Source organism: Notamacropus eugenii, chromosome 6, assembly GCF_028372415.1.
Source record: "Notamacropus eugenii isolate mMacEug1 chromosome 6, mMacEug1.pri_v2, whole genome shotgun sequence".
Taxonomy (NCBI): Eukaryota; Metazoa; Chordata; class Mammalia; order Diprotodontia; family Macropodidae; genus Notamacropus; species Notamacropus eugenii.
In genome coordinates this window covers 34,851,291-34,873,497 of record NC_092877.1, presented here as the reverse complement: position 1 = coordinate 34,873,497, position 22,207 = coordinate 34,851,291, and the positions used below count along the sequence as shown (strand labels likewise).

The following is a 22,207-nucleotide window of genomic DNA, read 5'->3' as shown; positions in this document are numbered from 1 at the left end:
AAGTCTTCTGGATTCTTAGTTCCTCTCACATATCTATCCACTGCACTATCAAGCTGCTTCAATGAAGGAAATGCTCAAGAATATTTGTCTAAAATTATTATATAAACACAGGCATAAAATATCCTTACATTCACAAATCCTAACCCAATTACAGTTTGGAGGAGGTAGGGAAGCAGCTAGGGAGACTTGGACATACAGGGAGACATTTGGGTGTTTGCCCATCCTGATTCTCTTGGGTCCCAGCTGACACATGGTGAAGGGCAGGTATGCAACTCTTTGATGCAGGCTGGTCAGAGAGGGGACAGGGAAGCAGAAACAATTTGAATCGAGGAATATAATTTCTGATGCCAAAGCAATTTTGCCAACCTCTCCGTGCATCCTTATCTAGCTTACTCATGATTTGGTGTTTGAAAAGTGCTTAGGATCTTCTTGCACTGGGTTGTTGTTGATATTTGTCCTTTGTTTTCAAAGAGGACCATGATATCAGGAAAGTGATGCCATAACATGCAAGTGAATTGGATTTAAGTGAGGCAGAGCTGTGCAAAGTCATCAGCCTCACTCTCTCCTCTGGAACCATCTGGGTCCAGTGGCAAGATTTATATTTATACCAGGATGACTGGAGATGGCCCTGGATGCAGTGAGAGACCTTGGCCTTTTTATGCTAAAGTTTTTAGCATCTCAGCTTGACCGAACCCCCATTCAGTGATTCAGGCTAGGTAAGAAATGAGGCAAAGAAGAGCCTCTTTTACCTAGTCAAAAGAAAAAAAACAGTCTGGGTCGGGGAAAGACCCTCAAGGTTTCTGGCCATAAATAGCAGCTGTTTCTGATTGGGTATTGCCTCAATCAAACTGAAACCTGTTAAAGACCGTAGCTTAAAAAGGCCAAGGTCTCTCACTGCATCCAGGCCCATCTCCAGTTGTCTTGATCTATGTCTGGCCCCTGGACCCAGATGGTTCTGGAGAAGAAAGTGAGGCTGGTGACTTTACACAGCTCTGCCTCACTTAAATCTTGCCCTGGGATGGAACATCTGAATAAAGGCTGTAGTCTACCTAGTCTTCCTTATCCCCTAACTGCTGTGGCCACTCAGAGCAAGCCTATCGAGTCAACAAGCATTTGTTACAACAGATCTGCAATGGACCAGGCACTGTGCTAAGCTTGCAGTTTGGACACAGTGGTTTCCCTAAAACTACCACACCTACACCTTTGCCTGTTAGAAGCTGGTGAAGCCGATTGGCCTCTGTATCTGCGTATCTTCACTGGGCGTGGTAGTTCACATATTGTCAATAAGTCCGATGGTTAAGATTAAGGAATGTTGACCTGGCTTTCTGTGTGTTGGGATTAAGAACTGAATTAATTCACTCTCCTGCATCCAAACAATGGCAGGGAGCTACCTGTTTGCTAAGCCAGTGCATTTTAGGGACCTCATTTCTTAAACCTGAGCCAAAACGACTTTGTGCATTTCTACCTTGGTTTTGGAAAAACGCTGCTGATATTCCCCAGAAAACTCTCTCTCTGAGTGTTCTGTTTATAAATATTTCTCCATCTGTGACATGCTTTCTGCATTCCTCCCTCCTCCAGCTCATTGTAACTAAGGATGTTTGCAATATCCAGGAATTGTGGGCTCAAAAAGGTCCATTTTCTCGGGCTGTTTATCTCTCAATAGCCAGAACTCTCATTCCCTCCGGCACGGGCTTTACTTGCTGGGAAAATATTTCTGATGACTGTAGCAACTGGCCTGAAAATGAAATGAGAAGAGTGGGAGCAGAAGCAGCTAATCAGCTCTCTAGGGACAGCTAGGTTACACAGAGAAGAGAGCACCGGGTTTGGATTCAAGAGGGTCTGAGTTCAAATCCTGTCTCAGGCATGTGTGTGACCCTGGAGACTTGTGTGATTCTGCGAGACTTCACTCTCTCTGACTCAGTTTCCTCATCTTTAAAATGAGGGTAATATCACCTGCCTTGCAGGGTTATTGTGAGGATCGACCAAAGAACACAAAGTGATTTGCAAACTTCAAAACACTGTGTAAAACAACTGTTTTACATATCGTTATACATTATAGCAATTGTTACACATATTATAACAGTGATAGCTATTATTATCAGGGACAAGGTTTATTTTCATCCAATGTTCCCACTCTTAGAATAATAAAATCTTAGAGCTGGAAAAGACATCTAATGCCATCTAATGCACCCACAGATGCCCATTGTACAATATCCCTGACATATGTTCATGCACCGGAATCCTTCCAGTGTTGGGGAATTCACTGCCTGGCTGACCTCTCCTGGACACATTGTAGAATGTCAATGTCCTTTAGCCAGGTCTGAATACAACACTCCATGGTCTGAATAGGGCAGAGGGCAGATGGAATATTACTCCACTTTTTCTGGGCACACTCTATTTTTACTAGGTGGTGCAGTAGATACAATACTGGTCCTGGAAACAGGAAGACTCTTCTTCCAGAGTTCAAATCCAGCTTCAGATACTTACTAGCTGTGTGACCCTGAAAAAGTCACTTAACCCTGTTTGCCTTGGTCTCCTCATCTGCAAAATGAGCTACAGAAGGAAATAGCAAACCAATCCAATATCTTTGCCCCCACCCCAAAAAAACCAACCCCAAAAGGACAACAAAGAATTAGACACTGTTTCAAACCGAAAAACGGCTAAACATCACATCTTATTTCTACTAATCCAGTTTTGTCATTGTGAGTACATATCATAGCCCTTCATTATCTCATCATAGTATCCATGAATATCCATGAATACAGAAATTACTCTGTCTGGACTCTTTCAGCAAAAAAAATGAGAAGTCAAGGAGAGATAAGTTCCATCATCCCCCTGTGATCCATTAGTGAAAATTGATGCATCAAAATGGTGATTTTGGCAATTTTCTTGTAATTTGGCTTAGTCTCCCTTCATGTTAGGGAGTCAGGGGATTAACAGACTGGTGTTAGATCACATCTTTTAGAACCAGTCACAGAGACACACCTGAATTCAGCCCTGGGAACCTGGGGGCCTTTTACCTTTATATCATTAGTGCTAATTAGCTACTATTGCAACATGTGGTACAATGCATAGACTTTGCACTTAGAGTTAAAGAAAAAACTGGATTCAAATCTCACTTCTAACTCTGTGACACAGCAACGATTCCCCTGACTTTGATGCGAATCAGGCGATTGTCTAAGATAGTCAGTCATGGCCTCCTAAACCTGTTGTATAATCTCTACTCCTTCTGGTGTGGACTCTGAGGGGCAGTTTGCTGTTTTTTCCATTACCTCTTTGGTTCCAGGTTCTAAGTATTGGATTTTAATGAACAAAATATATGGAGTAAACAAGGTCATTTTTCAGGATGTCTGCATCCTATCAGGCCCCAGTTTTTCCATCCTTAACGTACACTCCTTCCCATGCTCATAAACTCTGGGCTTCGTCCAGACTGGACTTATCGCCCGCCCCCAGACATTTCCTGGAACGTCTCACCTCTGGGCTGCTGCCCATACTCTTCTCTGGGTCTCCAATGGCCTTTCTCGCCACTATCTCTCCTCTGTCACCCCGCCCAACCTTCAAGACTCCATTCTGATGACACCTCTAGCAGAAAACCTGTTGCTGCCTCCAGCTGCCAGAGAGGAATCATCTGATCTCAAGGTGTTTTGAATATACTTCTGGATTTACAATATGCTAACTTGTATTCCATCCATGTGCATGTCTCATTTCCTTTTCCAAGACTGTGAGCTGCCTGAGGCAGGGCTGTGTCTTAGTGATCTCGTACCTCTGTCTGAACCAGATTCACAGGGGAATACAGCAGGTACTTAAATAAATAAAGGCTGAGTGAGTGAAACTGGAAGAAAACCCCTCTAGCCCTCAGCACTTGCTTAGTTTTAAACAGAACTGGCTGGACGCACCTTGTAGTCACTGCTTTCTTATGTGGGACACATTCTTTGCTCTCTGCGTTTTCTGCCGAATGCTTTTCATCCCATGGAGGTCTTCTGCCTCCAAACACCCTTCTAGCTTCTACTACCTGCTGCCAGATGGTGGGTAGACTCACCTGCTCAGAGATTTAGAAGTGGAAAGGGTCTATGAGGCCATCTCATCCAATTTACACAATGCTGTTCAGTTGTTTTTCATGTGTCCATCGCTTTGTGGCTATTTGGTGGTTGGTTTTGTTTTTTTAATGGCAAAGAACCTGGAGTGGTTTGCTAGTTCCTTCTCCAGATCATTTTACAGATGAGGAGATTGAGGCATATGGGGTTAAGTGACTTGCTCAGGGTCACAGAGCTAGTATCTGAGGCCAGATTTGAACTCAGATCCTCCTGAGTTCTATCCACTGCACCACCTAGTTGTTCTTATCCCCTCACATCTGGACTACTTCAGTGGTCTGTTGATTGGTCTCCTTACCTCAAGAGTTTCCCAGATCAGTCCATGCTTCACTCAGCTGTCAAACTGATCTTCCTAAAATGCAGGTCTGTCCTCTCTTTCCCCCTCGCCCCATTCAATAAGCTCTGGTGTCTTCCCAGGATCAAATAGAAAATCCTCTGGTTGGTCTTGCCAGCCCTTCTCAGCCTTTCTACCTTGCCAGCCTCCTTAGCCCTATTGCCCTTCCCATGCTCTTCAGTCTGGTGACACTGGCCTACTGGGTGCTCCTCAAAGAAGATACTTCCTACCCCAACTCTCTGTGTCTTCACTGGCTGTTCCCCCTTCTCAAAATGCCCTCCCTGCTCATCTCTGCCTCCTGGCTTCCCTTGGCAAAAGTCCCACCTTCTGCAAGACCTCTTGGCAACCTTGGCTCATTCCCTCTGAGAAGCCAACCTAGTCACTCTTTCTGTAGTTTCCTTGTTCACAGTCGTTTGCGTGTGGTTTCCCTCCTTAGATGGTAAGGTCCTGGAGGGCAGGGATTGAGGGACTGATTCTACCTTTCTTTGTGTCTGAGGCTCTTAGCACAGTGCCTGGCACACAGTAGGTATTTCCTAGGCACTTCAGCCTGGCTGACTGCTGCAGGGCCAGGTTCACACCCCCAGGGACCTGAGAGACACACCGCTGGGTGACAGAAATCCCACTTGGTTTTACCAGAGGGGCCGTAGCTTCGACTCGAATTCTGGTTTGCTAGTTTCTTGAATTCCATGAGCTCTGCGTGGTCTTTCTCATACGTTCTCTTCAGATTCTCTACATATTGCATCATCACCTCTGCAGCCTTGGACATTCGCTTTTCCTAGGAGGAAAGAGAGGCAGGAGGGGCAAATAAGGTTAAGGAACCAAGACAGATAAAGAAATAACTCGTTGGGACTTGATCGATAGGAAATACCAGAGGCAGGACCATAAAAGCCTAAATCTAGAGTGAGAAGGAATCTTAGAGATCATTTTATCCAGTTCCCCTCATTTGACAGATGAGGAAACTGAGGCTCAGTTAGCTGAAGTGACACTTGACCAAGCTCACATAGGTAGTAAACAGCAAAGTGGGATTCAAACCCAAAGCCCCTCATTCTAAGTTTGATGTTCTTTGCACTGTAACATCCCGGGGGACCTCAGACTATAGGACATAGACTGTCAGAGCTGGGAGGGTCCTTGGTGGATAGTATGTCAGAGGTAGAAAGGACCTCAGGGATCATTTAGGAAGTGTATCCTTCCATATAGGCCTGTACAAGGATGGCCCAAAAGTCTTAGTGTGGCTTTAAGTTTTAATAGTTTAATCCTGCACCAAGATTTTTGGGACACCCTGTATATCTGCCAAGCTAGATAGAGAATGGAAGCTAAAATAAATGAAGCATGTCAGACTTTAAGGTCAATGTGAGTCAATAGAGTGACATGGGAGTCAGAAAAACTAACAATTAGAGCTATCGGCCCTTCTACAGAGGCCCAGTATCTGCAATGAGGGTGAGACTGAATTCCACTCAGGTGGTGCAGTAGAGTGCTGGGCCTGGAGTTAGGAAGACTCATCTGCATGAGTTAAATCCAGCCTTGGACACTCGTTGTCTGTGTGACCCTGGGCAAGTCACTTAAACCTGTTTTGCCTCAGTTTCCTTATCTGTAAAATTAACTGGAGAAGGAAATGGCAAACCACTCCAGTATTTCTGCCAAGAAAACACCACATGAGGTCATGAAGAGTCAGGACTAAAACAACTCAACAACAATGAAGCACCTATCATGTTCCAGGCATTATTTTGGGTACCGAGGCTTTAAAGGCAAAAACAGAATAGCCCCTGCCTCAAGAAGCTTCCCTTTTCTTAGAGGGCTGTGGTATGCATATAGGTGGGTCCAACACATGGCAATTAAGGGGGAAGCGAATGCCACCAACTTGAGGAGGCTTCAGGGTAGCGCTTTGAAGGAGGTAGTGCCCTAGTTGGTCCTTGGAGGAACACCAGGGCTTTGAGGGGCTGAGATGAAGGGGGGTGTGGCTTCCAGGCATTGGGGATGGCCAGCTGGGATCCTCTGAGGCAGGAGATGGGAAGACAAGTTCAGAGTACGTCTTCCTCATCTAATCATTAACCCACAGACGTTCAGAGATGACAAGAACCTCAAAGGTCCAACCCACACCTGAAAAAGAACGCCCCTTATTCTCATACCCATGTCATTATTTAATCTTGGTTTAAGCATTTCCACCGAGAGGAAACACATTACCCTCCAAGAAACCCATTCAAACTTTGGGACGGTTTTAATTGGTAGGAAGTTTCCTCTTCTATTAAGTCTAAATTGTTGCTTTACAATGCCTCCCCCTTACACCTGGTTCAGCCTTCTGGGGTCAAACTGAATAAATCCAACACCTCTTCCACAAGACAGCACTCCCCAAATATTTGAAGATTGCTACCACATCCCTCTTAAATCATTTCCAGTTCCTTCAATGAATACTCTTATGGCATGAACTCAAGGCCTCTCCCCATCCTGGCTGTTCTTCTCTGGACTCTGGCCAGCTCACCCTTGGCCCTACTAAAAGGAGACACACATGCAAGTAAGCTCCAGCTATGGAGAAGGCCCAGTCTTGGATATCATGTCTCTCTCAAAGTAGCCCAAGAGGTCATTGACTTTCTTTGCCACCACATGCCCCTACAATAGCCAACAAAAGCCTCCAGAGCTTCACTCAGAGGCTGACTAGTCATATGAGTGGCCTCAGCTTGTGAAGATGATTGTTTGAACCCAGCTGTAAGACATTTCCTTATCTCTCTTACATTTCATCGTACAAGATTCAGCCCAATATGTGTACTCTGTCCTGGGTAAGGCCCTTCCTCTCTCTGGGTCTCCGTTCTCACACGTCTTCTGGAGATTCCTTGAAGATGACTCCATTCATCAACTGTCTGCCTCTTAGTTCCCTTAGGACCCAGTTTAGGCTCAGTCTCTGCAAGGGGCCTTTCCTCTCTCTTCCCCTGCCCATACCTTCCCTCTGGGATTACTTCCAATGTCTGTATGCTGTATGTATGTAGCTATTGCATGTTGTCTCACTCATTACAAGGCACTATTCCCCTGCCCCTTCTTTTTATCCCCACACAGTGCTTACACATAGTAGGTACTTAATAAATGCTTGCTGACTTGGTTTATTCTGGGGATGAGACCTGAGTTCAGGGAGGAGCAATGCAGTTCACTCTCCTTTTTTCATGTCCTTCCAGGCCACCTGGCACCCTATGTCCCCAGCAGTGGTTTCTTAGGCTAGCAGATTCAGCAAAGGGGTTATAGCCCCATGATGGAAGGGCCAACTGTTCCCTTTAGGGCCAGTAATGTCTTGAGATGAGCAGAGGATGAGGAGGTAAAAGGAGGGAGGTGAGTGGTTTGACCTGGCGGACTGCCCCAACCATCTCAGCGCGGCTGGAGAGGCGAGCGGCCAGGCGATGTAGGACGGCAATGTCTTCTAGCAGTTTCTCATAAGTCTCTCGGTGTTCACAGGGCTGCCAGATGGATGCTGAGGACTGAAAGAAGGGAGGAGATAGGACATTTTAAGTTATAGGTGGGTGGAGGAAAGCAGTACTGGGAGAGATCTGAATGTTCCCACTACCTACCCCAACTTCCCCTTCCCAATCCCACAGCATTCAACCTACCCCACTACGTTTTGGTGAATTGGAGGTTTCCTACACAGCCAAAAACATCTGGATAAAATATTTTTAAACCCCCCCAAATAAAAATGAAACAAACATCTGGACAGTGACCAGTGGCCAGGGAAGGGAGGCAAAAGGTAAAGTCCCAGTCTCATCATCTGGGACTAAAAAAGGCCTGAAGGTCCCATACCTACATAGATGATGTCAGCTCATAACCTTCACTACCATCCCACGCTATCTCTGAGGCAAACCTTTCTTCCATCTCACCCCTCAGGCTGCTCTTGGTGATTCCTAAAATGTAGCAGAGTATTCTTGGAAAACCAGGTAAAACTAGGCCTGCCATCCTGATGGCAGATGATAGGAAAAGGATATAACTGGATCTGTCAGTTTATGGTATAGGGAACTCCCAAGTGAGCAAACAGGTTCCTGGTACCAATTCAGGTTGGTACCTGCCCAGGGCCATAATATGTGACAGAGATGGGTCCTCAACCAGATTTTCTGGGCTCAACCTACTTTGTTAGGTTGCATCTTAATTGACTGATCAGATGTGTTAATTGGGCATCTCCTTCTCTGCTCACCAACTAACTGCCTTCTAGTTATAAATACAGTCAATTCTTAACTCATAATTTAGTTCCCTGGTGATCTCCATCACTTCCTTCCTCTCTGTGTAACTTGCCTGGTCCTCAGATGCGCAATTCCCCTCCCTCCAGCTCCCCATAGGCAGGGGTGCTATGGTCTTGTCAGTGCTTTGGCACTGTCAGAGCCAGAGTCCTTCTTTACCGTGATCGAAGCTTTAAAGTTGTTCAGTTCTTTCTCCGTGTTCTCTTCTGTCAGGTTCCTTTCTCTCTCAGCCTGGCTAATTCTTGACTCCAGGGTGTAGCTGTCATTTCGAAAGGCCAAGGACAGTTGTACAAACACATTCTATGGAGGGGGAGACAAAGTGGAGGAGAAGGGCGAGTAGCAGCTGCTGTAGGTTAGAAGGTCTAGCTTATGACTTATCTGTAGATTCTAACTCTAGACCCAGAAGGGACATCAGAGGCTGACTAGTCCAACCGTCTCATTTTACAGATGAGGAAACTGAGGCCAGAGAATAGAAGTGACTTTGAGTAGTTAGTGGCAGAGCTGATATTTGGATCTTGGTCCTCTAACTCCAAATCGATGTTTCTTTCTACCACAAGAATCTGTATTAACACAGTTTACCAAACAGTGGAAAAGCCCATCAAAATCCCCATCAACAGGCTACAATAATTCTCTAAGGTTAAGGTGGTAAACCAAATCATAGCAAGGTGTTAATGGATGAGAACGAGTAAAAAGAGAAAAAGAACAAGAACTGCTTCTCCTTCCAGATAACTTCAATGCCTTGCCCTCTGATACTAAGTAAGAATGGAATTTCAAACACAACATCAGGACAATGGAGATGATGAGTAGGGCTGAGGACCTTTCTGGAAGAATGTCAGGTTAGATCTGGTGTCTACTCTTGCACCTAGACTTGCCAGTTACTTGCTCTGACACTGGTCAGGTCACTCACTCTCTGTGCACTTCCATTTCCCCTTCTGTACAATGAGGAGATTGGACCAGATGACTTTCGAAGGTCCCTTTTGGCTCTAAGTTCATGATCCAAAAACTGCTAAATTCTTCTCATCCAACTCTAAGATATTAAGAACCTATGGAAAAGCTTCAGAAAGCCACAAAAATGATAATATGTGGCCACAGAAGACTTAAGAGAAGGGAGTCACTGCATTTCACTAAAGTTGAAACCCCCCCCCCCCCAAATGCTTTGCTCTCCACTGAACTGAAGAAAATCCACAATAGCAATTTTGGTTTAAATAAGCCAGGGGAACTTAGCTGAGCCAATGTAAGCTATTTGGATTAGCTGGGGGGATTTATGGACAAAAGGTTTCACATGGAGAAACCATCTTTAAGGAAAACTGGTGTGAAAGATAAGTCTTGTTGATTTAAAGGGACTTCAGCCAGTGTTCATATCACATTTCCCAGTTTCTTCCCAAACAGCAATTTTAAATGGCTGCTAGAAGACTTTTTTTTTTTAAGACCCCTAAGGTTCAATTAGGACTTTGTGTAAACATTAGTTGCAAAAATCTCTGAGTGCAGGATTGACTTTTAAAAAGGTGGAAATCACAGAGAAGGGGCTTCCTAGTCTGAGCCCATGTAGGAAACCACTGGGGAAGAGACTTGGGCAAACGCAAACTCTTCAGCCGAAGTAGGATCTCTCTGCACTGACTGCATTACACCATGGACGCCTCCCATCTACTTACACTCTAAGCTGTATCATATTCATTTCTGGATGTGTCCTAGCTCTCTGTCAGCCTAGGAGCTTTGAGGGGCAAGAGACTATGCCTTTACAAGCAGTGCAGTATAGTGATTGGAGTTGTGGTGTCGAATAGGAAGACCTGGATTCAGATTCTATCTAGGACTCTGACTAGCTGTGAGATCACAGTCAAGTAAGTTCAGCTCTCTGACCCTCAGTTTCTTCATCTGTTGTGAAGATAAAAAAGATTAGATAAAGAACTTAACAAATTTTAAAGTATGACATTAACAGTTATTCTAAGTAATTGCTAACAGTGATAATGGTCATCATCATCTTTGCTTCTCCCTTAGGGCCATACACGGTACATTGAATCTAGCAGGAGCTAAATGTGTCTTAGGAATGAATGAATGAATGAATGAAGGTGAAGGTCTTCATCTCAGCCTCTTGTTGACTCTGCCCTGGGTCAATCACAAGCAGATCTAAATCAACCAACCACCATATTAGTAGAACTGCACATTTCCATGCATAGAGGAGGTTGTTGTATTGGCCAAATGCGGTTGGCTGCTGGCTGGGATTGGGCAGGAGAGGAGCCCAGCCTTATTGCCTGAATGACCTCACCTTGCTCAGGTTTTTACTGATGGTCTTTGGCTATTAAACAAACAGCTGGGAATGCACCTTCACAAACACCTGCTGGCTTATTCTTGAATATACTTCTCAAGTAACTCAGTCAGTCCTCGGTCACACAACTGTCTCCCTGGATAGCCTCGGTCACACAACTGTCTCCCTGGATAGCCTCGGTCACACAACTGTCTCCCTGGATAGCCTAAACACCACATGATGTGTGATGAATTCCACTTCATCAATTATCTGAGGACTCTATTACAGTTTAGGATCCTTTTGGACTCCAGGCTGCTTTCTCCTCAGTCTCCAGGACTAGGAAGGGAGCTAGTCTAATAGAAAGAGTGCTTGATTTGGAGTCAGATGACCTGAGTTCAAACCCTCTCTATGCTACTCAGTACTGGTAAGACATTGGGCAAGTTTCTCCCTCTGTAAAATTGGAGGATTAAGATGACTCTCAAAGGTCACCTTCAGTTCTAAATCTCTAGTCCTATAAATAAATTCCTCATGCCATCTATTTGTGTAACCCAAGGAAAGCAGGTAAACTCTTCTTTTATTATTTGTGAAAGAGAAATATGATTAAATGGACAAATATGCTATAAAACCCTGGGATGCCTTTTTAAATGAAGGCGAAGTGATTTTTGCATTTCAATGTTCTTACGTTGCTCATGTCTCTGCCCCCACCCACTACTTCCCCTCCCTTCCAATAAATTAGTATAAATTAAGAATTGACTATATTTTGAAACCCATTACCACTGGCGTGAAATTTGTAACATGAACATGTACATGAACACATTTTCTCACATTTTCCCCTGCTCTCATCTCCATTTTGGGAGGTGAGATAAAATGCTTTCTTGGGTTAAATTCCTCAACTCCCCGGCCCAGTAACTGATTTCCTTTTCTGCTCTGCAATAGTAACGTTGCCATCAGCTGGGTCTTTCTTCTCTAAGTTAAATGTGCTTCGCTTGAGAGAGGCAGACAGAGGTCAGAAAAACAAAGGCCACCTAAAAGTGAGGAATGATTTCCTCCTTCCTGTCCTTCTCTGATGCACTAAGGAAGGAGAACTCTCTCTGCTCCAGCTGCTTATTTCTCCTCATCCCAGTTCCCTCTCTTCAGCTTATTCTTGTGTGTCTATCTGTTTGTACATGGTTGTTGCTGGCTGTCTCCCCATAAAGTCTATGAGCTCCTGGAGGGCAGGGACTATCATGCCTTTCTTTGCATGCCCAGTCCTTGGCACAGTGCCTGCTACATAATAGGCTCTCAGCAAATGTTTACTGAACACCCTCCCTGCTTACTTCCCCTGGATTGGTGTTCTGTAGGGCATCTAGTAAGTGCCCAATAAATACTGATTGATTGATTGATTTTGGGTCACTTAATTGTTTGATTCAAAATGTTGATTGATTTGGGTACCACCAAATCTTTGTGAGAGAGGTCAGTAACATGAGCCACAGCTGCCTAGTATGTTTTCCTCCGATCCGAGGATGCTAAAGACAAAGTCTCAAGTTTTAAAAGCAAAGCAGAGGCAAACTACCTTTTTAATTCTTTATGAATTAATTTGATACCATTTAAATCATCCCACAGTCCCCAGCTTTCTCATAGAAAAAGAAGACCTACCTTCTCTGCTCCAAACGTCATTTTTCAGGAATTTTTGGAGGAAGAAAATTTCAAGCATCTCTAGATTCCAATGGCCTTTGCCCCAATTAACATTATCTGCCTATCTGTCTATCCATCCATCTACTATCTATCTAACTACTATCTATCTATATAGCCATCCACCCATCTCTCTCTCTCTCTCTCTCTAACAACTGTCTGCCTATCATCTCTCTCTCTCATCTACCTAATCCATCTATCTATCTATCTATCTATCTATCTATCTATCTATCTATCATCTATCTATCTGTTTGTCTGTCTATCTGTCTATCTAAATAGATATGAGAATCTCAAAGGTTAATGAAGACTGTGAAGAGTTGTGGTGGACCAGACCCCAAGTGGTCACATCATATCCCCTGCCAACATTTAGGCCTGTGTCTGTGTGAAAGTATCATGGGTCAATTTAGCCCGAATGTGGATGAGAACTGTGAGGTACTTACCTCGACTTCCTTCTCAGTAAGCGGAGGAGCACTAGGAGAAAAGGGAGGAAAAGATTCTCATCATTTCACCTCCAAAGTAACTGAAAGGATGCATATATAATTCTGAGAGTCCCTCTGGGTTTGCTCAGAGGAGGACCTCAGCATGCCAGCCTGGCGAGAGTGGAAAGCTGGTGTATATTCCACAATCCTACCTCCAAGCCTTTGCTTGTACTGGTTATCCTGCATGCCTGGAGTGTTCTCCCTCCTCCCCTCTGCCTCTTAGAATGCCTGCCACTGCTGCCATTATTTACATCTGATTTTTTCATTCAGATTTTGAGTGCTAGATGTGATTTTGGGCAGTTCACTTAACCTCTGCCTGCCTCAATTCCTTCATCTGTTAAATGGGCACACTTATAGCCCCTGCCTCCCAGGGTTGTCATGAAAATCAAGTGAGGTAATATTTGTAAAGCACTTAGCACAGTATCAGGAACAGTATAAATATCAGCTATTATTGGTTTTAGAAATCAATTAATAGCCAAAGCTCCAGAGGAGACACCACGTAGTCCATCGGGGGCAGATTTGAGCCAGGTATAGCTGGATTCAAGAAATTTCAAGTTTCTATACAAAGCCTTTCCTGAGCCTCCCTCCCCTCCCCGCCAACTGCTAATGCCTCCCTCCCAAAAGACGTTGTTTGTACCTGTTTTGTATAGATCTATATCTACACACACACACACACACACACACACACACACACACACACACACACATACATACATACACACACGTTTCCCTCTTTTTCCTCCCCTGCTAGAATAGAAATTCCTCAAGGGCAAGGACTTTTTTTATTTTTTTAATTTTTGTTAGTATCTCCAGTGCCTAGCATGGTGCAGTACACACAGTAGGCACTTAATAAATGCTTGCTGACTGATTGGTTCTAGGCCAATGGGCTGCGTGGGTGCACATGGGAGAGTATGTTTGAGCCCTCAAAAGCTGCTCTAGTCTGTCTCCCCAACTCCATGGCTGGGAGAGACCGAAAGAAAGAGAACAGGGAGTAGCAGCATCTTTCTGAAAGCAGGAGGCCTGAATCAGCACAGAAGGGATTCCCAGTGCTGGCCAAGGACAAGGGATGGAGGAACTTGTTTTGTTTTTTATTTATCAAGTCAGCAGGCTGCCTTATCTCCTGGGCTAGAGGCAGTGACAAAGTATGGCTCATTGTTAAAATCCCTGGACTCTGTAAATAAAGCTGGGGCCTCTTTATTTCCTGTCTTGGGGTGGTACAGGCTTAACTGAGTGTGGGAAGTGAGAGAGAACAAGGGGGCCTAACAGCTTTGCCCCGCCCAACAACAGAACAGATGAAGGATAAGGTGCTCAGGAAGCCCTGCTTCCTCCGCTGCCCTGGACAGAGGTGCAAGATCACCCCTTCTCTGGGCAGGCGGGGTGCCACTCACCCCTGACTGAAGGCTGCCAGGATCCTTCCTGTTTAGGTGCTAAGGAATCTGCCTTGGTGCTGTTTTCTGGGAGCAGCCAGAGTAGGGCAGAGAGGCTGATCCACCACTGGCTAAGTCCAGTTCTTCAGCTGGCTGCCTTCCATGGGAGCGGCCCATGGGCTGATCCACATCACATACCCAGTCCCAATATGGATCTTTCTATTTCTATCCTTTTCTGCTGCCATCATCGATACCTGATTATTTCATTTAGATTAAAAAAATAAGTTAATAGCCCAGACTCCAGAGGGGCACTGCCTCCTAAATGGACAGAATTTGGGGCTTGCTACCTGCATTCAGGTACTACCCTTGCAAATGTTTGCTGCCTGGCCATGAGACAGTCAGTTAGCCTCTTCTTGCTTTCAAGCAGTTCTCAAAGACCCTAAGTTACAAATGGTTTGCCAATTAGCACTGGCGGAGGGAGCTTCCTCACCTAGACTTCAAAAGACTGGTCACATCATGGGTAAGCCAGACCCAAAGTGGAGGACTAAGAATCTGTGTGACTCCAGAAATGTAGCCTGGTTCAAGGGAAAAGAGTCTTGAGTACGAATGTGACTCTGCTGAACTTGGGGCAATCATTTATTCAATGCCTCAGTTTGCTCATCTGTAATATCAGGGAACAGGACAAATGGTCTCTAAAGTCTTTCTGGCTCCAAGTCTACTATCCTTTAGTTTCTTTCTTTCTTTTTCTTCCTTCCTTCCTTCCTTCCTTCCTTCCTTCCTTCCTTCCTTCCTTCCTTCCTTCCTTCCTTCCTTCCTTCCTTCCTTCCTTCCTTCCTCTTGCTCAGGGTCACACAGTAAGTATGTGTCTGAGGCTGAATTTGAACTCAGCTCCTCCTGACTCCAGGACCACTGCTCAATCCACTGCACCACCTAGCTACCCCCAATTCTTTGATTTCAAAGAAGAAACATTAAGCTGATTCCTCCTCCCACCTTTGGAGTCATTTAACAATCTGCCTGAACAAAAAGAAACCTTGGGAAGGTTGGAAGAGGGGATAATAAGCTAGAGTTTTGGGCTTGGAGTCAAGAAGAACCAAGTTCAAATTCAGCTTCAGACACTTACTAGCTGTATGACTCTGGGCAAGTCACTTAACCTAGGTTTACCTCAGTTTCCAATTGAAATTGGGATAATAATAGCACCTACCTCCCAGGGTTGTTGTGAGTTTCCAGTGAGCTAATATTTGTGAAGCACTTAGCATAGGGCCTGGTATGTAGTAGGTGCTTAATAATGCTTGCTGAATTGAATTGAGCAGAGCTCAAACCAAGGCTGACTTGAGACTGACTGTACCAAGAGGCAGAGGAAAGAAGGATGATTTGTCATCAATGAGTCTGTTGTGGCTGCCTGTAAACAACCCAATAAATTCACCTGATTTTTAAAACTGAGCTTCAGAATTGGGTCATTCGGATCATCAGAAACTAGCAGAGTTGCTCTCTTGGGGAGAGCAAAGAAAGGAACACCAAGTCACAAGACTTGGGTTTGAATGTTGGCTCTGTTGCTTGCTCCTTGTGTGATCCTGAACATGCCAGTGTGTCCATGAGGACGGTAAGAGCTCAAAGGAGAAAGAAGTCACTCTGGACTCGACTCACCAGAGATGCTTCCATGGAGGAGTAGGTGCTTCCTGGCAAGTAGGACCATGGGTTGGAGAACAAATTACATATCAAATAGATATATTTAGTTAGTACAAAATTAGGCCAAAGGAAGCTGGCCTTATTCAGAAATCTGTACCTTTCTAGACTTCAGTTTCCCCCTTTGTGAGTCAAGGAGATTAATCTAGACTAGGACCTCTAAGGTCTTTTCCATCTCTAAGTCTATGACCAGTCCACTTAACTCATAAAGGAGAAAATCAAGTCCCACTCTAGGTTACAATCCTAGAATTATATTGAGATTCAAAATTTAGAACCTTACAACCTCCTATATTTAGAATGGAAAGGAACATTAAAGATTGTCTAGGACAACTTCCTCATTTTACAAATGAGGAAACGGAGACCTAGAGAGATCATGTCGCTTACTAAAGGTCTCACAGGTAGTAAGTGGCAAAGCTAGGATTTGAAACCAGGTCCTCTGACTCTAAATACAGCACTCCTTCCATTAGACCACACTGTCTTTCTAGTGGCACCATACCCAAACTACAGTCATGGTCTCTGGAGTCCAAGGCCACAGTAATCCATGGCTCTATAGTAACTTTCAGACCACTTGAGCTTTTTCATGTGGTGGCTTAGTTAAGAAGATGTGAATTTCTCATAGTCCCCTCCAGCTTAATATGCTGTCTCTGATAGGGCCACCAAGTGCCTTTGAGAGAGGGTAAGGTCTTCCTAAAAAGGACTGAGAGGGAGCAGGGCATAGTGGGAGGAGCATTTTATATGGAGTCATAGACCTGAGCTCAAATCATGAATCAACTACTATTTGTGTGACCTTGGCTAAGATGTTTAACCTCTGTGAACCTCAGTTTCCTCATCTGTAAAAGGAGGGAGCTGTTCTAAATGGCCTCCAAGGGCTCTTTCCAGTTATAAATCCATGACCCTGGCTTCTGTGATGCAAGTGGCAGAAACACACAAAATATGACCCTCTAAGTTCATGGACCAGACTGGGAAATCTTGCCTTTAAAGACTAGCAGGGAGAACTGTTGCAACCTAACTTGAATTCTCTTTGGTTTTGCCCAGATTGTGGGGTATGATTTCACCCATTTAGAGAATTTTCTTCAAACAATTTAATTAGACCTTTACCATTTTTTTTTTAACCATTCATGGTCTGGGGCATTGAGTTGTTAGGTGACTCCACCCAGAGTTACAGTCAATATGTGTCAGAGTCAGGACTCGAATCCACTCTTAAAGCCAACTTTCCATCCACTGCCATGCATACCATCTCTATTTGTTCAATGTTGAAAGAAAAAGAAACTTCTCCTGACATTAATTCTAGAGCAAGGCTGAGAGAACCGTGCAGAACTTGGAAGCAAGGTCAGCTTCCTTAGGTAGGATGTCATACTAACCAAACCACCTCCTGGTTTGTAATTTGACATTCTACTCAGTGGACCTATCTACCAGGAAAGGTAGCCTCCTCCAGGAAGTCCATTCTGACTATTCTAGGCCTCAGTATTTCTCTCTTCTCTGGACTCCTGCTACCTTCCAGGTCTCATTCACATAGTTTTGCACTGTTTTTACCCCAATTTCTTGAGGGAAGTGACCATGTCTAATTTATCCTATACTCCACAAAGAGCGTAATACAGACTTGGACATGTTGGTGCCCCATAAGTCTGTTTGAGCTGCCCAGATTGACCACCAAGCTTTCTGGAGACCATGTTGAGTTTTACCTGCCAGGGAGGGCCTTATGAACTCGAAGTTTATGGAGCAGCACATCAGAGATGTTGGGCATGACGTCACAGACACTCTTGGACTCTTCCTCTTCAATGCCTGGGGAAAGCTCAGAGGGGTGCCCTGCAAAGTGACATTTGGGGATCCCATTTAAGATCTATTATACTAGGAGCACACTGGTAAATTTTCTTCCCCTAAAGCATTCTCTTTGACAAGCAGAAGATTATAGCTTTATAACCTTGTATGGTGCCCAATACAAGGCTGAACAATACCCATGGTGAACAGGTGAGTCCTGACTAACAGACCAACTGTTTCATGGCACAAATTTGTAGTTAAGCCAAAAAAACTTTAAAAATCCCCTTTCTTTGGCAAGGCTCTCAGAAGGCAAGGGTTATCTAGCTGTGCTTCCTTATTTGGGCTGAAACACTTACGCCATTACAGACAATGAACTGATTGATCTATGTGTGACCTAGGAACACTGGGAAACAGGTACAAAACCTGGGAGTTTCCATGGGGAGATAAGGACTGTCAGAAGAAATATGGACCCTGAGGAAAGACCCAAATGTCTCCCATCAGTACATTCATCCAATGGTCTTGTCTAATATTTTATAGTGACAAGAATGAATCCATCTCCCTTCCTCTTTAGGAATCCCCAGTTTCCTGTAAAGCTTCATCACCTCCAGTGTGTCTCTCTAGATGCCACCAGTTGCTAGTACGTTCCCTCCTTCCCCAAGTACCTTATATCTGCTTTGTATGTGTTGCCTCCAATAGAATAGAAGTTCCTTGAGGGAAGGAACCATCTTGTTTTTGACTTTTTATTCCCAGTACCTAGCACAATGCTGGACACATATAGTAGGCACTTAGTAAATATTTGTTTATTGATCTGACTTTTCTCCCCGCCACCTCAAAATTGCTTCATGTCTTCATCCATCATCTCTTGTCTGTCCTCCTTTCCAAGCATAATCTTTCAACCTGTGCTGTCTCCCTGTTGCTACAGTTCTCTCTCTCTCTCCCTCCCTCTCTCTCTCTCTCTCTGTGCCTCACTGTATTTGTCTGTCATTGTCTTTCTCTCTCTCTCTGTCTCTCTCTTTCTTTCTTCCCATTTGCCACCAAACATCAAAGAATCATCTTTAAAAGTATGAACTTCTTTGCCACCACCACCACCAGCTACTGACTAACTGCAACCAAATGGCAGATAAGCCCAAGAAGTTGAGAATGATAATACCCCTACTCCCCACCCCCTATCCTGGCCTGCTTCCAGCCCAGTCCTCACAGCCATCATTCTGGAAAGCAGCCCCAGTGCAGATACAGCCTGGCTACTCCCTCTCCAGGTGCTACATGTTGTAGGTTACTCACTACCAAAGTCTTTGGTGCTTCAGATAGTTCAACATCAGAAAACAATATAATTTTATCAGTGGAAAAGATATCCAAGAAGATACATTGTTAGCTACTTTGCCTCTGTCCCCTAAGGACCATAGAACCCATCCATCTATTGACTCACAGCTGAAACCTTTTATATGCTTTTCTCACCCATTTGAGTGTGAACTCTTTGAGAGCTTTTGTATCTCCAGTGTTTTGCATGTAGCGCTTCTTCATTCATTCATTCATTCATTCATTCATTCATTCATTCATTCATTCGATCTGGCTCAACACTCCTTAAGCCTTTTCAGTTTGACTTTCTATTCTTCTACTTAAACCCTTTTCTTAATGGTCATCAGTGACTACACTCAATCATACCACCCTTTCTCACTTCTCTTTGGTAAGTGCTGAGGAGGCAAAGAAACACAGATCATAGATGTAGAGTTTTAAGGTACCTTAGAGGTCATATAGGGCAGCTAGGTGGCCCAGCAGATAGAGTTCTTGACATGGAGTTAGCAAGACTCATCTTCCTGAGTTCAAATCCAGTCTCAGATATCTACCAGCTGTGTGAGCCTGGGCAAGTCACTTTACCCTGTTTGCCTCAGTTTCCTCATCTGTCAAATGATCTGGAGAAGGAAATAGCAAACCATTCCAGTCTCTTTGCCAAGAAAACTCCAAATGGGGACTGAGCAAGAGCAACCACAAAGAGGAGATGTAGTCCAGCGCTTACACTGTGGGTTGAAACTCATAGTTTAAGAAGCATTGGAGGGGTCATGAGTAGAAAAAGTTTAAGAAGCCCTAAATGACTATAGTCCAGCCACCTCATTTTACAGATAGGGAAACTGAAGCCCAAAGCGGGTAAGTGTTTGGGTCCAAGGTCACACAGCAAATATCTAAGAAAGGATTAAGATCCAAGTCTTCGTGACTCCAAGTCCAGTGTTCTGTCTACCATCTACAGTTCCTCTGGCTTTCCTGTTATCTCCTCTGACTCCTTCAGTGGCTGCTCATCCTGTCTCTGTCCTTTAAATTTCAGCCTCCTCTCCTACTCTGTCCTGGGCCTTCTTCTCATCTCTGTATCATGCCTGCACAACCTGCAGCTCGCCAAAGGATTTCAGGAACCTCTGAAATCCTTTGACATGCCCACGGGCCATAAGCAGCCCCTGGGCCACAGGTTGTGCAGGCCTCTATATTGTCACCAACCTCTCAACTTCACCAACCTGAATGAGAAAGACTGCAAAACTGAGATCTCATGGTTAAATCTGTGTCCTGAGATCCAGCACCTCATTTCGAATTCCCTGATGGGAAGGGCCTCATGGCCCTGGATCGGGAGTCAGAGGACCTGGATTTGATCCCCAGGTCTACCACCTGTGTTCCCTGTGTTCCCTGTGTTACAGGGAAGTCACTTAAACTTTCTATGCCTCAAATTCCTCATTTGTAAAATGAGGTGACTGGCCAAGCCAACCTTCAAGCTCCCTTCCAAACCTTACCTGGATGTGCTGCTGATACCTCAAATGCAATATGGTCCTAAGCAAACTATCTCTCTGGGCAGAAGGAGCTCCTTTTACAGACTGTCCTTTCTTTGCAGAAGAAAGTACTAGGAACAGAAATGAATTACTTTCTGACGATGCTTCCCCTCCTCACCTCTGCCTCCTGGCTTTCAGATTCAAGATTCAGCTCAAACCCCACCTTCATCAAGAGGCCTCTCCTGACTCCCCTCCCTGCCATGCCCCACTGCTAGTGCCTCCCTTCAGAGATTACCTGTCATTTACACTGTGTGTATCATGTATATGCATGCTTTTTAAAAAATGTCTCCCCCATTAGAATATAAGCTCCTTGAGGGCAGGAACCATGATATTTGCCTTTCTTTGTATCCCCAGTGCTTAACACAGCGGCCGGAACATGTTCAACACATTGATTCATTGACTGGCTGACAAGGCCTGGAGCCGTCCTGGGTCACTCCTGCACTGGACAGAAGGCTAGTCTGGATGACCCTGAAGAGACCTTTCATGCTGACATACTCATTCTAAACTGTCTTGCATTTTTCTCTGATTATTTCACGTCTACTAATTTTGTCTTCTCGAGACTGACTTGATTATAAATGTTGCCACTGAGCTCTTGGGGCTTGTCATTCTTCTGCGTACTCAGAGCATATACATGCAGGATGACTGACTGAACTATATACTGTCTGTCCCCCTCCATAGCCCATCCAAGATTCTTTGCCTGGAAAAATTCTCACAGTGGGACCAAAATAAACATTTAGAAGAAAATTTGAAATTGGTATCCACGTTAAGACATGGCTGCCCACAGTGGTTCATTCTTAGCTTTTGTTTCTGGTGTTTCTCAGAGCTCTGTCAAGGCAGTCTTCAAGACTCTGCTAAAATGTGGGGTGAAGGACCACTGTTGCCATTCAGGGAGGAGCTTTCTGGGCAGTCCTGCTCTGAGAAGCTTCCAAGGTCAGACATTTGCTGCCGTCTGATATCTGAGCAGGCCTGAAGGCAGGTAGTTACCCAGATAGTCTTGAGAGGAGCAACTAGATTGTGGAGAAGACCACAATCTTTCCTCATTTATATCAATTAATTCATTTGATCTTTGCCACAACCCTGTGAGATTAGCAAGAAAGGCAGGGAATATTCTTGACGGACCTGGGTTCTAATACTATCTGTGCCATTACCTCTCTGACTTTGGGCAGTAACCACTGACGATATCTGAACAGAGGAGAGATGTGACCAAAACAGTATTTTGGGAAGCTCTCTCCGGTGGCTAGAGAGATTATATGACCAGTTAGGAGCCTACTACAGTAATCCCAGGTGTGTGGCAAGTAGGACCTGAAGGCTGATAATAAGAAAACAGGATAGAGTCATTTTTGGCTACATAAACAAAAACAAAAAAGAACTGATGGTAGTTAGTATCTGATTTGGATGTCAGTCAGTTGATAAACATTTATTAAGCACCTACTATGTGCTGAGCCTTGTGCTAGGTGTTGGGGATACAAAAAGAAGAAAAAAGATAGTCCCTGACCTCAAGGAGCTCATAGTCTAATGGATGTGGAGAAAGGAGATGAGCCTAAGTGATCGTATACCCACTAGATGCCAA

General features: G+C 44.5%; 1 protein-coding gene across 12 annotated transcripts in view; it reads right to left on the bottom strand.

Annotated features, from left to right (window-relative positions):
• The window catches only part of IRAG1 (inositol 1,4,5-triphosphate receptor associated 1), a 149,295-nt gene that overhangs the window by 19,564 nt on the left and 107,524 nt on the right, over positions 1 to 22,207 (bottom strand). For all 12 annotated transcript variants that reach the window (XM_072619450.1, XM_072619446.1, XM_072619442.1 and 9 more), the window contains 5 exons: positions 17,755 to 17,878; positions 12,984 to 13,014; positions 8,790 to 8,930; positions 7,752 to 7,883; positions 5,059 to 5,200 (listed from right to left, as the gene is read on the bottom strand). In XM_072619450.1, coding sequence (XP_072475551.1) covers positions 5,059 to 5,200; positions 7,752 to 7,883; positions 8,790 to 8,930; positions 12,984 to 13,014; positions 17,755 to 17,878 — 570 coding nt within the window. The remainder of the gene's footprint in view (positions 1 to 5,058; positions 5,201 to 7,751; positions 7,884 to 8,789; positions 8,931 to 12,983; positions 13,015 to 17,754; positions 17,879 to 22,207) is intronic.